The sequence below is a fragment of the Chiloscyllium plagiosum genome, unplaced genomic scaffold, assembly GCF_037043375.1.
Source record: "Chiloscyllium plagiosum isolate Xiang-an unplaced genomic scaffold, Cpla_swu_hap1 HiC_scaffold_14, whole genome shotgun sequence".
Lineage (NCBI taxonomy): Eukaryota > Metazoa > Chordata > Chondrichthyes > Orectolobiformes > Hemiscylliidae > Chiloscyllium > Chiloscyllium plagiosum.
Window position 1 is genome coordinate 22,000,064 of NW_028270152.1, and position 15,976 is coordinate 22,016,039.

The following is a 15,976-nucleotide window of genomic DNA, read 5'->3' on the forward strand; positions in this document are numbered from 1 at the left end:
TAATTGTGTTCGGTCGTTAATATAAATCAAGTAGTGGGCCTATTGCTGACTCCCAGAGAACTATCCCTTAGACTTTCTTCCAATCTGTAAAACAACAGTTCACTACTACTTAAGTACACAGTTCCAGTTTTGTTTTTGGGTCTTATTCTAGGATTCCACTTGCTGTTTCTGATACAGGGAAGGGCTCTGAGTTTGTTACTCTGGGGGTGGCGAGGCTTCTGGCTCCAGGAGGAAATGTTGGAGATTCCTGGCGCGCCGACTGAATCAATATTTACCGAGGTGGGTGTCAGAGGAGGGGAGGGGCAGATAGCTGCGGGGCTCAGCGAGCGTCAGAGCGGCCAAGAAACAACGCACGGAAGCAAGTGGTTTGTGCTGGCTGCGAGTATATAAGACCAGGCGGTGTGGGGCTCGCTGTGAGTGGGCTGTGGAGCTCTCTGTTCGCCATGGTCCCCGGCTGCTCTTGGCGTCTCGCAGCGCTCTGCCTCAGCTTGATCCTGCTCTGGGTGTCCGAGGCAGCGGTCTATCAGGGACTGGGTAAGCAATAAAAGAGAGTTTCCCTCCTACAGATGGCTGCCCTCTCTTAACTGCAGCCGGTGCAACAGGACGGTAGCAAAAAAAAAAATCAGCAATTGCTGCAGAGAAATTTAGCATCTGTGGAGAGAGGGGAAAAAAAAAGTTAATTTTTCGACTCCAGTGACCGTTCTTCAGAAGTGAAGAGAGGGAAAATGGACAGTGTCGGGTTCACTTGGGGTTGCAGAAAAGTAGGAAGAATTTGGAAGGTGCTGAACCGGTAGAGTGGGAACAAGTTTGGAAGGGCTATTATTTTCTCAGTTGTAACGATGCATCAGAACGTTTAGCCGCCGGGTGGCCCAATGTTGATCCTGCAGGCTTGGTGTTGGGGATGCTGGAGATCTGAAATTTTTAGTTAAAAAACGCTGGAGAAACTAGGCAGGTCAGGCAAAATCTGTGGAGACCGAAACAGTTTTTAATTTTTAAGAATTGGTACTGAACAGTCAAACCAGACTCGAAACGTTAACTCTGTTTCTCTCTCTCTCTACAGATTATGCAGGTTTGTTTTCCAGCATTGTTTTTCTTTAAATTGGAGTGTTTTTTGCTTTTATGCTACGAAACCTACAGGAGCTGGGGCAGTTGTATGTTAAAGCTTGTTTTAAGCAAATAGAACTTCTGGGTGTTCTGAACAAGAATCATACCGGACTCAAAATATGAACTCTGCCTTTCCCTCCACAGATACTGCCAGACCTGCTGAGTCTAGCAGCAAATTCTGTTTTTTTTATTACACGTTTTAAGTTCGATCATTAGTATGCTCGGAGAAACGTTCTGCACAGTGAACACCTATGTGCAGAAAATGTCTACACTTTAGTCAAGATTAATATTCGGTGCAAGTCCTTTCGATTCAATTTATTGTCACGAGTACTGAGGCACAGTGAAAAGCTTTGTCTTGTGAGCAATACGGGCAGATCAAGAGTTAAGTAGCGTAGGTAGTAAATAATAGGTAACCAGCGGCAAAAACAAAACAGATACAGGCGAATGTTAAGACTTTGAGAGTCCATTGAGTATTCTAACAGTAGGGTAAAAACTGTTTTGAAACTGGCTAGTGTGTGTTCAGGCTTCTGTACCTTCTCACCAATGGCAGAGGTTGTAGAAAAACATTGCCAGGGTGGGATGGATCTTTGAGAATGCTGGCAGCCTTTCCTTGACAGCGGGCCCGGTAGATTCTACAGATGGGAGGTTGGCCTTTGTGATTGTCCAGGCCAAGTTTACCACTCTGTAACCGTCTCCGATCTTGAATGGTACAGTTGCCATACCAGGTAGCGATACATCCAGACAGAATGCTGGTGCACCTATAAAGGTTGGCAAGGGTATTTGCCATCATGCCAAATTTCCTCACTGCCTGAGGAAGAAGAGACATTGTTGGGCCTTTGTAACCAGTGCATCCACATGAAGAGTCCAAGAAATCTTGTGAATAACCACTACCAGGAGCTTGACACACTCCACACGTTCCACCTCTGTGCTGTTAATGTGTAGGGGGGCATGAGTAACATCCTGCTCCATCCAGTCAATGATGAGTTCCTTGGTTTTGCTGGCATTGAGAGCTAGGTTGTTCTCAGTGCATCACTTTTCCAGGTGTTCCACCTCCCTTCTGTAGTTTTTCATCACCATTTGAGATTCGACCGACTAGGGTGGTGTCATCAGTGAACTTGTAAATGGTATTTGGTGATGCAGTCATGAGTATACAGTGAGTACAGTAGGGGGCTGAGTACGCACACCTGGGGGGGGAGGGGAACTCCAGTGTTGAGTGTTAGTGAGGATGAAATATTGTTCCCAATCTTCACTGATTGTGGCCTGTGGGTCAGGAAACTGAGGATCCAGTTGCAGAGAGTGGGGCTTGGTCCAAAATCACTCAGTTTAGTAATCAGTCTCGAGGGGATAAGTGTTGAAGGCTGAATTGTCAACGAGTAGGATTCTTATGTAGCTGTTGTTGGTGTCAAGATGTTCTAGGGAGGAGTGAAGGGCAAGTGATATAGCATCTGACGTGGATCTATTGGTCCAATAGGTAAATTGGAGTGGATCAGGAGTAATGGGGAGGCTGGAGTTGATTAATACCAGTCTTTCAAAGCACTTCATGACCACCACTGGGTCACTGGGCGGTAGTCATTGAGACATACTACATGAGCCGCCTTAGGCACAGGAATGATGTTGGCCTTGTTGAAAGAGGCAGGGACAGTGGCCTGCTGCAGGGAGAGGTTGAAGGTGTCCGAAAAGACCTCTGCCAGTTGATCTGTGCATGGCCTGGTACTCAGTCTGGTCCCATTGCTTTCCTTGGATTCACATGAAGGAAAACTGATTTGACCTCTGATACAGTGACTCTTGGGATAGATTCATCAGGACTTGTCGGAATAGGTGTTACCTCTCCACCGAAGTTCTGCTCAAAGTGAGCATAGAAGGCGTTGAAAATGATCTGGGAGGGATGCCATCGTCTGCTATCTCGCATTGTCTCTTTTTAGAACACCTGTGATGTCTTTCAGTCCTTGCCATAGTCGTTGGATGTCTCTCTGGGTCTCTAGTTTGATCGGTGCTGGTCCTTGGCTGTCTTAATGACTCTGCAAAGGTCATACTTGGAATGCTTGTGTTGAGTGGGTCTCCTGATCTGAAAGCATCACACCTGGTTTTTAGCAGGTTCTGTATGTCCTGATTCATCCAGTGTTTCCTGTTGGGGAATGCCCGGATTGACTTCGAAAAAGATGCTGTTGCAAATGTTTAATTTTTAAAATTCTAAATTAAATCAAATACTGAAATTCCATTGTCAGCTGACAAGTCAGTGCAGCCTGAAAAAGTGGCATGTGCTCTTTCCAGCATTTTATAGTTTCTACGGATATTTCTTCCCACTCTGTGGAACTACATGTGTTGGAATAAAAAAAACTTGCTTTGCCTCATCAGGCAAACCAACACATTGTGTGGGAGTGGACGGGATATGATAGATTTCACCAGTTTCCCCACCCCCCACCTTATCCCAGATCCAGCCTCCTAACTTGCCACCGGCTTCTTGACCTGTCCTACCTGTCCATCTTCCTTTCTACCTATCCGCCCCACCGTCCACTCCGACCTCCCACCTTCATCTACATATCACATTCCCATCTACCTTCCCCTGTCAACCCCACCCCCCTCCCATTTATCTCTCAGGCTCCTTGGGCCACCCCCCATTCCTGTTGAAGGGCTTATGCTCGAAATGTCGATTCTCCTGCTCCTCGGATGCTGCCTGATCAGCTGTATATTTGCAGCACTACAGTCTTTGACATGGGACATGGTGGAAATCCAATTAATGTGGAAGGGGCAGCGAGTCGCAATTCAGACTGGTGGTTCATTTCTACTGCTTACAGGGGGGGCTGAGACTGCTCTACTTTTATTGTTCTAAACTCCATGGAAAGTGGGACTTGAAACCGCTGGGCAAGAGGTAGGTATACTACCATTGTGTGCCACATGGAGCCATTTATTCCATGTTTATACTGGTGTCAACTCCCATTACTTGAGATCACTGTTTACACAGATTAAAGGCATCCAACTCCCACAGTGTTGGGGCGCCTGTACGAAATTATCATTACACAAGGTCAGGTAGTTTTCTTTTGGGGGGGGGAGAGGGGGAAACTATTGTACTAAATAACATGGTTTCTAACAGCCATGCTTAATGTTGCATGTGAATTTCCTATGCCTGACTGACTAGCAAGTGTTCCACAGCTGAAACAACACACCTAAATTCAGTAATACAATCTCACTTCAAATGTTGGAACATTGTTCATTCAACTTCTTCAAATGTAAGAGTTAAAAAAATTGAGCGCTTGATGATTATAACCCCATCCTTGAATATTCCAACGGACGTTCCCCGTGTTATGGGTCAACACACCGTGACTGCTCTATTACTTCATCATGAGAGAAAAGATTGAGGGATGCTATCAAATTTTCAAGCTGTCGAAATTGCACTTACAGTACACTTCAAATAATGTGTTCAAATATCAATTAATCATGTTTTTAGAAAAAATATTGGCTTTGTCACCAATCTAAACCATGTGTTCTATTAGTGTAGAACTAGCTGAACTCTCATCTAAATTAGAAATGCGAATAGTGATCCAAGGAAGGAAAAAACATTTGGCTCCATTTTTCTAATGGAAAGGACTAAAATCAAAATTTTGCAGACTGATGACCCAGGAACAAACCATATGTATGGAGAAAACTTGGCAAACGCTGCCCCATAACATTTGTCACTCTTTGGCTTCTAGTCAGTTAGTAGTGTGAAATCAGCAAGCCTGAAAATAAAGACAGTGCTGTGTAATTTATCCCATGTTAATTCCTGTTCAAAGCCATTGGATTGACCAAAACCTCAATTTTAATGTCCATTTGCTCTACTTGCAGGAAAATGCAAATACAAGGACAAAATTTTCAAACCTGGTCAAAAGTTTCAAAGAGGTTGTGACAAGTGTTACTGTGCAGAGGGAGGTTACTACTGTGTCACGTGAGTATAACTTTAAATAGCTGACAATTGTTAACCTTTTGCTATTTCCATTTTCAAACATACCAGCTGCTTCTTATTTAATCCTAAAACTTTTAAGATTAATAAGTTTCTTTTCCAAATGATTTTTCTCAAATTTAAATTTAATTGACAAAATTCTACAAATTGTCCCATTGTAAGCTGAGTTCAGCATCTCGCAGTCATGTCCAGTATTGCTAGTGCACTACAATTGCAGTGTAGAATTAAGCTAATTATTATCAAGTTTAAATTTTGCTTCATAGAATCCACACAGTGTCGAAGCAGGCCATTTGGCCCATCAAATCCACAGAGTGTCTGAAGAACATCTCACCTAGTTCCACCCTATCCCTGTAACCCTGCATTTCCTGTGGCTGATCCACGTAACCCACACATCTTCGAACTTTGGGAGGAAACCCACGCAGACATGGGGAGATTGTGTAAGCAGACAGTCACCAAAGGGCGGAATTGAACCTGGGTCCCTGATGCTGCGAGTCAGCAATGCTCAGTCCTGAGCCACCATGCTGCTGCTATTACTTTATATCTCAAATGAGGTTTATTAGCATAGAGGCTAATTAATGGTCCAGTAATTTTGAGAATTTTGGCAATTATTTTTAAACAGTTCAAAATTACCATGAAGTTGTCTGTTGTAAAATCCCAAATGTTTTGGTAATGCCGTTTTAGAGAATAAAACCCTTTTGTTTTGCTGGCTCATCCCACAAAAGGTCATTAATCTGAATTCTTAATCTAACTTATTCTCTACACAGATGTCTGAATTCTTCCAGCCCTGTTTTGTTCTTACTGCAGATGCTGGAAATTTGAAATATTTTGCTTTTGAATGACTACCATCTGAAGTACCCAGTGTATATACAATTAAATTACAGATTACCAGCATTCTCCTTGGGCAGCAAGGGCCAAATTGATTAGATGGGCCAATGGGCTGAGGAGTGGCAGATGGAGTTTAATTTAGATAAAAGCGAGGTGCTGCATTTTGGAAAAGCAAAGCTTAGCAGGACTTGTACACTTAATGGTGAGGTCCTAGGGAGTGTTTCTGAACAAACAGACCTTGGAGTGCAGTTTCATAACTTTTCTTCAGTATTTACGAACGGGAGGGACCGTATTGTTGAAGAGGAGAGTATGGAACGGACTGGTAAGCTAGAGGAGATACTTGTTAGGAAGGAAGATGTGTTGGACATTTTGAACAACTTGAGGATAGACAAGTCCCCTGGGCCTGACAGGATATATCCTAGGATTATGTGGGAAGCAAGAGAGGAAATTGCAGTACCATTGGCAATGATCTTTTCGTCTTGACTGTCAACTGGGGTGGTACCAGGGGACTGGAGAGTGGCAAATGTTGTGCCCCTGTTCAAAAAAAGGGAACAGGGATAACTCCGGGAATTACAGGCCAGTTAGTCTTACTTCGGTGGTAGGCAAAGTAATGGAAAGGGTACTGAGGGATAGGATTTGAGAGTATCTGGAAAGACACTGCTTGATTAGGGACAGCCAGCACGGATTTGTGAAGGGTAGGTCTTGCCTTACAAGTCTTATTGAATTCTTTGAGGAGGTGACCAAGCATGTGGATGAGGGTAGAGCAGTGGATGTAGTATACATGGATTTTAGTAAGGCATTTGATAAGGTTCCTCATGGTAGGCTTATGCGGAAAGTCAGGAGGCATAGGATAGAGGGAAATTTGGCCAATTGGATAGAGAACTGGCTAACCGGTCGAAGGCAGAGTGGTGGTAGATGGTAAATATTCAGCCTGGAGCCCAGTTACAAGTGGAGTTCCGCAGGGATCAGTTCTGAGTCCTCTGCTGTTTGTAATTTTTATTAATGACTTGGATGAGGGAGTCGAAGGGTGGGTCAGTAAATTTGCAGATGATACGAAGATTGGTGGAGTTGTGGATAGTGAGGGTGGCTGTTGTCGGCTGCAAAGGGACTTAGATATGATGCAGATCTGGGCTGAGGAGTGGCAGATGGAGTTCAACCCTGCCAAGTGTGAGGTTGTCCATTTTGGAAAGACAAATAAGAATGCGGAATACAGGGTTAACGGTAGGGTTCTTAGTGAGGTGGAGGAACAGAGGGATCTCGGGGTCTATGTTCATAGATCTTTGAAAGTTGCCACTCAGGTGGATAGAGCTTGTAAGAAGGCCTATGGTTTATTAGCGTTTATTAGCAGAGGGATTGAATTCAAGAGTCGTGAAGTGATGTTACAGCTGTACAGGACTTTGGTTAGGCCACAGTTGGAGTACTGTGTGCAGTTCTGGTTGCCTCACTTTTAGGAAAGATGTGGAAGCTTTGGAGAGGGTGCAGAGAAGATTTACCAGGATGTTGTCTGGAATGGAGAATAGGTCGTACGAGGATAGGTTGAGAGTGCTAGGCCTTTTCCCGTTGGAACGGCGAAGGATGAGGGGTGACTTGATAGAGGTTTATAAGATGATCAGGAATAGATAGAGTAGACAGTCAGAAACGTTTTTTCCCCGGGTGCAACAGAGTGTTACAAGGGGACATAAATTTAAGGTGAAGGATGGAAGGTATAGGGGAGATGTGAGGGGTGGGTTCTTTACCCAGAGAGTGGTGGGGGCATGGAATGCGCTGCCTGTGGGAGTGATAGAGTCAGAATCTTTGGTGACCTTTAAGCGGCAATTGGTTAGGTACATGGATGGCTGCTTAAGCTAGGACAAATGTTCGGCACAACATCGTGGGCCGAAGGGCCTGTTCTATGTTCTATAACTGCTTGAAAATGGAGTTGCAGGTAGATAAGATAGTGAAGAAGGTATTTGGTATGCTTTCCTTTAGTAGTCAGAGTATTTAATACAGGAATTGGGAGGTCATGTTGTGGCTGTACAGGATATTGGTTAGGCCACTTTTGGAATATTGAGTGCAATTCTGGTCTCCTTCCTATTGGACGGATGTTGTGAAACTTGAAGGAGTTCAGAAAATTTACAAGGATAATGCCAGGGTTGGAGGAATTGAGCTATAGGGAGAGATTGAATTGGCTGGGCCTGTTTTCCATGGAGTGTCAGGCTGAGTGGTGATCTTATCGAGGTTTATAAAATCATGAGGGTCATTGATAGGATAAGCAGAGAGTTTTTCCCTTGGGTTTAGGGAATCCAGAACTAGAGGGCATACATTTAGGATGAGAGGGGAAAGATAAAGAAAGTGCCTTTTGGGGTACCTTTCCCATGCAGAGGGTTGTGCGTGTATGGAATGAGAGGCCAGAGGAAGTGGTGGAGGCATCTGAATGGGTATGTGAATAGGAAGAGTTTTGGGGGATATGGACCAAGTGCTGGCAAGTGGGACTAGATTAGGTTAGGATAGCTGGTCGGTATGGATGAGTTGGACCAAAGGGTCTGTTTCCATGCTGTACATCTCTATGACTTTATGATTGGGCAATAAATGCTGTCCCAGCCAGTGATCCTTTTTAACTCCAGAAAGGACTTTCAATATTCAAAGTTGCCTATAAGAGTAGGCTATGAAAAGTCTGTTTTTGTGTGTGTGTCACTCACACTCTCTCAATATCTTTAGGCACTGTTGACCTTTTTTATATTTGCCCCAGTACATATGTTCAAACAGGAAGAAACACTGTTTAGGACTGTTTAAATGTAAAAATCAACCATTGAAGAGATTTACAGAAACTGACTTTGCACATTTGCCTTCAAGATACTTGCCATAAACTCAACTTCATTCACCTTCATAACCACTCTGTTTGGTTAAATCAGATGGTGTAAAGCTAGTTGGTTGTTAGGGATTGATAGCAAACTGATAGAATCAATCTCTTTTGATTTAGTGAACTTCTCAAACATCAAGCAATTGTTTTGAGTCTATTGCCAAGCTGATGACTTATTGCGACTTGGGTTACATAATTTGAGGATTCGTTTAAACAGATTGTTTTTATCTCTTGTGCAGACCAATGAGACCAACATCATGGCCTAAGAAATGTAAACCTATATATATGGATTGTGGTTACCGGATTGTGTATCGCTCTGATCCAGAAAGAGAGTGCTATGCTTACAGCTGGGTTGGCTGAACCTAATCACTTCATGGAATGATTCTTCCTCTCATCTTCATCCTTGATGACACACTAGTTGTTTTTTTTTTTTAAAAACAAATACCAGGTTCTTTCTTGAATCAAGCTTTAAAAAAAAGCTTTCATGTTCATGTTGACAAGCATAAGTGACTGCATTGTACAGCTGATATTAATATGAATATTCAACTATTGTTTTGAAAGACATCTGGAAACAGACCAAGTAGTTCTGATTATTTCTTCTGACTGTGCCTGAATTTAATTTGCCTCAAGAACAAAGTTAATTTTAACTAACTGAAGTCCTGTTATTATTATTGTCGCCAAGTTTGTTTACAAAAGTGTTTGAATGAGCCAAAGAAGTTTTAAGAACTTCAAACCTTTTGAACATAATAGAACACTTTAAATGCAACTCCACCAAATATCCTTGGGGATTGGCACAAAGATACTTTACAACTTTGGTGATAATTAACAAACTTATTAGACGAAACAATATAAAATGCAACATTAAATGCAAACTTATGTTAACAAAATGTGGACAGCGTCTCCTACATAATCTAATGTCACAGTTGATTTGTAGCAGGTTGCTTTTAAGTATTGAAATAACCCTTTTCTGGAACTCCCTTTTCACATTAGGGGAATGGCTTGTGCTGAACCAAGATAATTCAATAGTCATGGTATGTTGGTAGATCTAATTTTGGATTAAAAATTTAAATTGAATTTTAAAACATTTCAAAACCAAAAAAACTTCATTCCAGGCTGCTAGATCACAAAGAAAAATTTATTTTGGTTTCCATGTTTCCAGTAATCAGATGTTTCTCAACTGTTTTCATCCTTAAATAGACTAGTTCTGTATTATAATCTGTTTTACATTTATGTATTTATACCATTTATCTTTGTTTGGGAACTGTGACAAACTCCTAAAGGGTGAGTGAAATTTAGAAAAATATTTAATAAAGAGATTATTTTTTAATAAAACTTTCAAAATTACTGAGATCCTTCAGTCAACATCAGACAATTCTCATTATTACAGTATTTGGATGATTGTGATAGACCTTGTTTTTCTACACAAGTTACAGCATTTGAAATAATATTAGTTGTGAAGTGGTAAGGGATGTCTTGAATGTGCTAAGAGCTAATTTCTTTTTCTGTGCTAAATTGCTTCAGAGTTTTAATCACCTTTCAAAAATCTATGGACAGCAGCTAAGGTTCTATTGTCATTCAATGAGATCCAATAACTTAATTATGCACCAGGATGGACATGAAATATTAGTTTACTTGCAAAGTAAGCTTACAGATGGTTATTTACAAGTATTAGAGTCATAGATATGTATAGCACAGAAACAGACCATTCGGCCCAACTTATCCATACCCAACAGAGATCCCAACCCAATCTAGTCTCAGCACCCGGCCCAAACCCTTCCTATTCATATACCCATCCAGCTGCCTTTTAAATGTTGTAATTGTACCAGTCTCCACCACTTCTTCGGACAGGTCATTCCATACACATACCACCCTCTGTGTGAAAAAGTTGCCCCTTAGGTCTCTTTTATATCTTTCCCCTCTAACCCTAAACTATGCCCTCTCGTTCTAGACTCCCCCTTCCCAGCATTAAGACTGTCTATTTATCCTATCCATGCCCCTCATGATTTTATAAACCTCTATAAGGTCACCCCTCAGCCTCTGACACTCCAGGGAAAACAGCCCCAGCCTGTTCAACCTCTCCCTATAGCTCAAATTCTCCAACCCTGGCAACATCCTTGTAAATCCTTTCTGAACCCTTTCAAGTTTCACAACATCTTTCCGATAGGAAGGAGACCAGAATTGCACGTAATATTCCAACGGTGGCCTAACCAATGTCCTGTACAACCGCAACATGACTTCCCAACTCCTGTACTCTATATTCGGACCAATAAAGGAAAGCATACCAAACACCGCCTTCACTATCCTATCTACCTGCGACTCCACTTTCAAGGAACTTGAACCTGCACTCCAAGGTCTCTTTGTTCAGCAACACTCCCTAGGACCTTACCATTAAGTGTATAAGTCCTGCGAAGATTTGCTTTCCCAAAATGCAGCACCTTGCATTTATCTAAATTAAACTCCATCTGCCACTTCTCAGCCCATTGGCCCATCTGATCAAGATCCTGTTGTAATCTGAGGTAACCTTCTTCACTGTCCACTATACCACCAATTTTGGTGACATCTATAAACTTACTAACCTCACCCCTTATGCTCAAATCCAAATCATTTATATAAATGATGAAAAATAGTGGACCCAGCACCAATCCTTGTGGCACTCCACTGGTCACAGGCCTCCAGTCTGAAAAACAACCAGACACGACCACCTTCTGTCTTCTACATTTGAGCCAGTTCTGTATCCAAATGGTTAGTTCTCCCTATATTCCATGAGATCTAACCTTGCTAACCAGTCTCCCATGGGGAACCTTTTCAAACACCTTACTGAAGTCCATATAGGTCATGTCTACCACTCTGCTGCCCTCATCAATTCTCTTTGTTACTTCTTCAAAAAACTCAATCAAGTTTGTGAGACATGATTTCCCAGAAACAGACCATGTTGACTATCCCTAATCAGTCCTTGCCTTTCCAAATACATGTACATCCTGTGTCAGAATTCCCTCCAACAACTTGTCCACCATCGAAGTCAAGCTCACTGGTCTATAGTTCCTTGGCTTGTCCTTACCACCTTCTTTAAAAGTGATACCACGTTTGCTAACCTCCAGTCTACTACCACTTCACCTGTGACTATCGATGAGGCCCAGCAATTACTTCTCTAGCTTCCCACAGAGTTTTAAGGTACACCTGATCAGGTCCAAGGGATTTATCCACCTTTATGCATTTCAAGACATTCAGCACTTCTTCAGTAATACGGACATTTTTCAAGATGTCACCATCTATTTCCGTACATTCTGTATCTTCCATGACCTTTTCCGCAGTAAATACTGTTGCAAAATACTTATTTAGTATCTTCCCCATCTCCTGCAGCTCCACACAAAGGCTGCCCTAGGTGCCTACCTCACTTACCTATCCTGGAGTTAACCCATCTATGTGACTGTATCTGAGACTTTCCCCTCTTCCTATAACTGCCATCCATCATATCCCCTTGCTTTTGTAAATTTCTCATTGCCTCTGTCTCTCCAACCGATCCATTCGATCTGATAGGATTCGCAACCAACTGCATTTATTGCAGATATAATCCTCAGTAACCCGTAAACTCTCCCTAAACCCTCACATCTGTCACAAAGAGCATATCACTCCACTAAGGGACATTTTTGCTTCTTTCAAACTACAAACCCAAAAAAAAAGCACGGTCTAATTCATCTACAAAACAATGCTCCAGGTTAAATTAATACTTATGATTCATATTTTTAAGTTTAATTAAGAGACATATCTCAATATAACATATAATCAAGAAAGAACCGACCCTACTCACTACTGCAGACTTCCTGTCAGCCACACTTAAAATATTCACTTATCTGTTTCTGTGCTGTGACCTTTCCTATATAGGTTTCTCCAAGATTAGTTGTGCATTTCATTGTTTGTTAATTTTTCCAGATGCACTCCGATGTCCAGCGATACATGAATTCAAACAGCAAAGGCAGTAACTGTGCAGGTTCACTGCTCTGTCAGTTAGCAATGTGGGTTTCTTTCTCTCTCTCTCTCCTGCACTGACCTCATCATGTGCATCATTTGTCTGTTCCTCTCCCTTTTAAAAGTGCTGTTGTTTTGACTTTTTTTTCACTAAAGTTCCAAAACAATTGCTGTCCTGGAATTCGAGGAAATCACCTCCAACACCTAAATTACCTCAAAAAAGGAGCAGCCTGTTACAGCCAGAAATTTTTCCCGTCCTCCATCTTGGAGTGACTTTGTTTTTTTGTATTATATATTTAAATTAACATGACTCAGCAGCTAATCTACAATAATGACCTAGAAGATTTAGCCTGCTTCATTTCAAATTATTTGAAGAGTGCAAGTTGTGACCAATATAAATTCTGTGTAAAACTATCAAAACCTCAAATGTAGATGGTTAGCTCTGGTCAAAATGGATGGCAGTAAAGGTGGCAATAATGAGCCAAATTTTTATGAATGTTTTTAATAGCTTTGTGGTAATATAGAAGCTACCTTCGGTTCTGCATGTAGGGGTTCTTCTCCCTTACCAACAAGGATTTGACATGGAGGCTGTTGCAAGCAAGAGCTCCATGCAATGGAAGATTGAGGTTGTTCATAGATTCCCATGCTGCCTGTAATTTTGAGGCATTAAGGAATCTATGTCCCATATGTCAGTAGAAGCTGCAATCTTGGTAAACCTGTGACTTTTATTTTTCAGGGGATTGCTCCTCGAATTTTGTTTGCATTTCACTTTCACCCTTGTTATCTTAACCAGAGCCTCTTCATTAGCCTGCCTGGCCAACCAAGCCATAAACAGACCCAGCCAGTGGTCAATTGAGTGTAGATTGTTCAATCTGATTTTTTGCTCCTTTTTTGCACTCAGGTGACCTTGAGAGAGGAGTATGCAGTTTGTACCTATACTATTAAGACATTCTGCAACTGTTGGCCGTTGTAGGGGCAGGAATGCATTATCATCGCCAGAAACCATTTTCATTTGATAACATTTCTTTCAGGTCTGATTTGTTACAGGAGTTATTAATTCATTAGCTTAATTTGTCCTGTCATTGGTTTTCAAAGAAAATATATGCTAACAGGAGTTCTAAGAAGGTGAGGCAGGTTTCACCTTGGTGAGCAGATAGCTCTCAGGGTGATTCTAATCCATTGTCAAGTAACTCCTTTCACAACTGGTATGGTGGAATTTTAATTTATGACTATAGTATACTCATTCCAATAATGTAACTATATTCCGATTGAAAAACACAGGCCTCTCCTTTTATAACACCTAACAACTTCTATATAACACCTTTTAATGAATTATAAACATCCCAACGCTTGTTACAAGATCATTAAAAAACATGATCTAAAGTGACAAGGCAATATTCGTGCAGATGGCCACAATTTTAGTCAAAGTGTTAGAGTTACTTTGGAGAAGGAGAGTGAAGCAGAGAGGTTTCAAGGAGAAAATTTGAGTTGGAGCCTAGTCAGCTAAAGGCACCACCATTAATGGTTGAATAATTAATTAAAACTGGGAAAACCGAAGAGACCAGAATTAGAGTTCAGATATATCAGTGGGTCACAGGATTGGATGAGATTATAGTAATAGAGAGAGGTGAAGGCATAGAGTCATAGATATGTACAGCACGGAAACAGACCCTTCTGTCCAACTTGTCCATGCCGACCAGATATCCAACCCAATCTAGGCCCATCTGCCAGCACCTGGCCCATATCCCTCCAAACCCTTCCTATTCAGATACCCATCCAAATGCCTCTTTAATGTTGCAATTGTGCCAGCCTCCACCACTTCCTCTGGCAGGTCATTCCATACATGTACCACCCTCTGAGTGAAAAAGTTGCCTTTTAGGTCTCTTTTATATCTTTCCCCTCTCATCCTAAACCTATGCTCTCTAGTTCTGGACTCCCCCACCCCTGTAGGGGAGACTGTCTATTTATCCTATCCATGCCCCCCATGATTCTACAAATCTCTATGAGATCACCCCCTCAGCCTCCGACGCTCCACAGAAAACAGCCCTAGCCTATTCAACCTCTCCCTGTAGCTCAAATCTTCCAACCCTGGCAACATCCAAATATGCTCACATCCAAATCATTTATATAAAAAGTTGTGGACCCAGCACTGATCCTTGTGGCACTCCACTGGTCACAGGCCTCCAGTCTGTGTCTTCACCACCACCCTCTGTGAGCCAGTTCTGTATCCAAATGGCTAGTTCTCCCTGTATTCTATGAGATCTAATCTTGCTCAACAGTCTCCCATGGGGAACCTTGTTGAACACCTTACTGAAGTCCATATAGATCACATCTACTGCTCTGCTCTCATCAATCCTCTTTGTTACTTCTTCAAAAAACTCAATCAAGTTGGAGGGATCTGAAAGCAATGGAACATTCCGGGTAAAAACAGAAATTGATGTCAACACTCAGCAGCATCTGTGGAAAGAAAGCAGAGTTAATGTTTAGAGTTCAGTGACACTTCATCAGAACTGATAGCAGCTAGAAAAGACATTTACGCTGAAGGTGACTTGGGAGTGGGGGAGCAGATAGATGAAGATAGAGCCGAGAGAAAATGAAAGGAACAGGCAATCAAGGGGATTATCGATGGTAGGCCAGGACAGAACAGAAGTTGAATAAGTGATGAGAAAAAGTAAAGAACTGCAGGTGCTGGAAATATGATACAAAAACAGAAATTGCTGGAGGAACACAGGTCTGACAGCATCCATCCAAAGAAAGCAGAGTTAACATTTTGGATCCAGTGACCCTTCTACAGCACTGACTGTAGCTAGTTAAAGGTTAGTAATATCTGCTGAAGTTGGGTTAGGGGTGGGGAGCAAATTATAGGTGAAGATGGAGCCCAGAAAGAGAGAATTGGTAATGGTCAGTCTGGGAGAATCAATAGCTGATCATGGGGACAATTAGTAGCTGACAATGAACCTTGTGATGACAGGACCTGGCGTGTGGGAGTGGGTAAAGGACATAGAAGAAGGTGCTCAGGCCCTAATTGAACTCAATATTGAGTCCTGAAGGCTGCAAGGTCCCCAAGTTGAAAATGAGATGTTGTTCTTCCAGCTTACGCTGAGCTTCGCTAAAGCACTACAGGAAGCCCCAAACAGAAATGTGGCCAGTGAATAAGTGTGTTGAAGTATTGAAACTCAGGGTCATTTTTGTGGAAAGATTGTAAGTGTTCTGCAAAGTGATCACCCAGACTGAGTTTCCCCAATGTGGAGACTACATTGTGAGCAGCAAATACAGTCGACTAGCGACAATGAAATGCAGGTAGA

At 42.1% G+C, this 15,976-nt stretch overlaps 1 protein-coding gene across 1 annotated transcript; it reads left to right on the top strand.

Annotated features, from left to right (window-relative positions):
• Nucleotides 1–389: 389 nt before the first annotated feature.
• Nucleotides 390–10,055, top strand: LOC122558875 (beta-microseminoprotein-like). The gene is made up of 3 exons (XM_043707765.2): nt 390–534; nt 4,927–5,026; nt 8,945–10,055. The coding sequence occupies exons 1-3, from the start codon at nt 444–446 to the stop codon at nt 9,063–9,065; spliced, it is 312 nt and encodes a 103-aa protein (XP_043563700.1). The 5' UTR covers nt 390–443; the 3' UTR covers nt 9,066–10,055.
• The last annotated feature ends 5,921 nt before the right edge of the window (nt 10,056–15,976 follow it).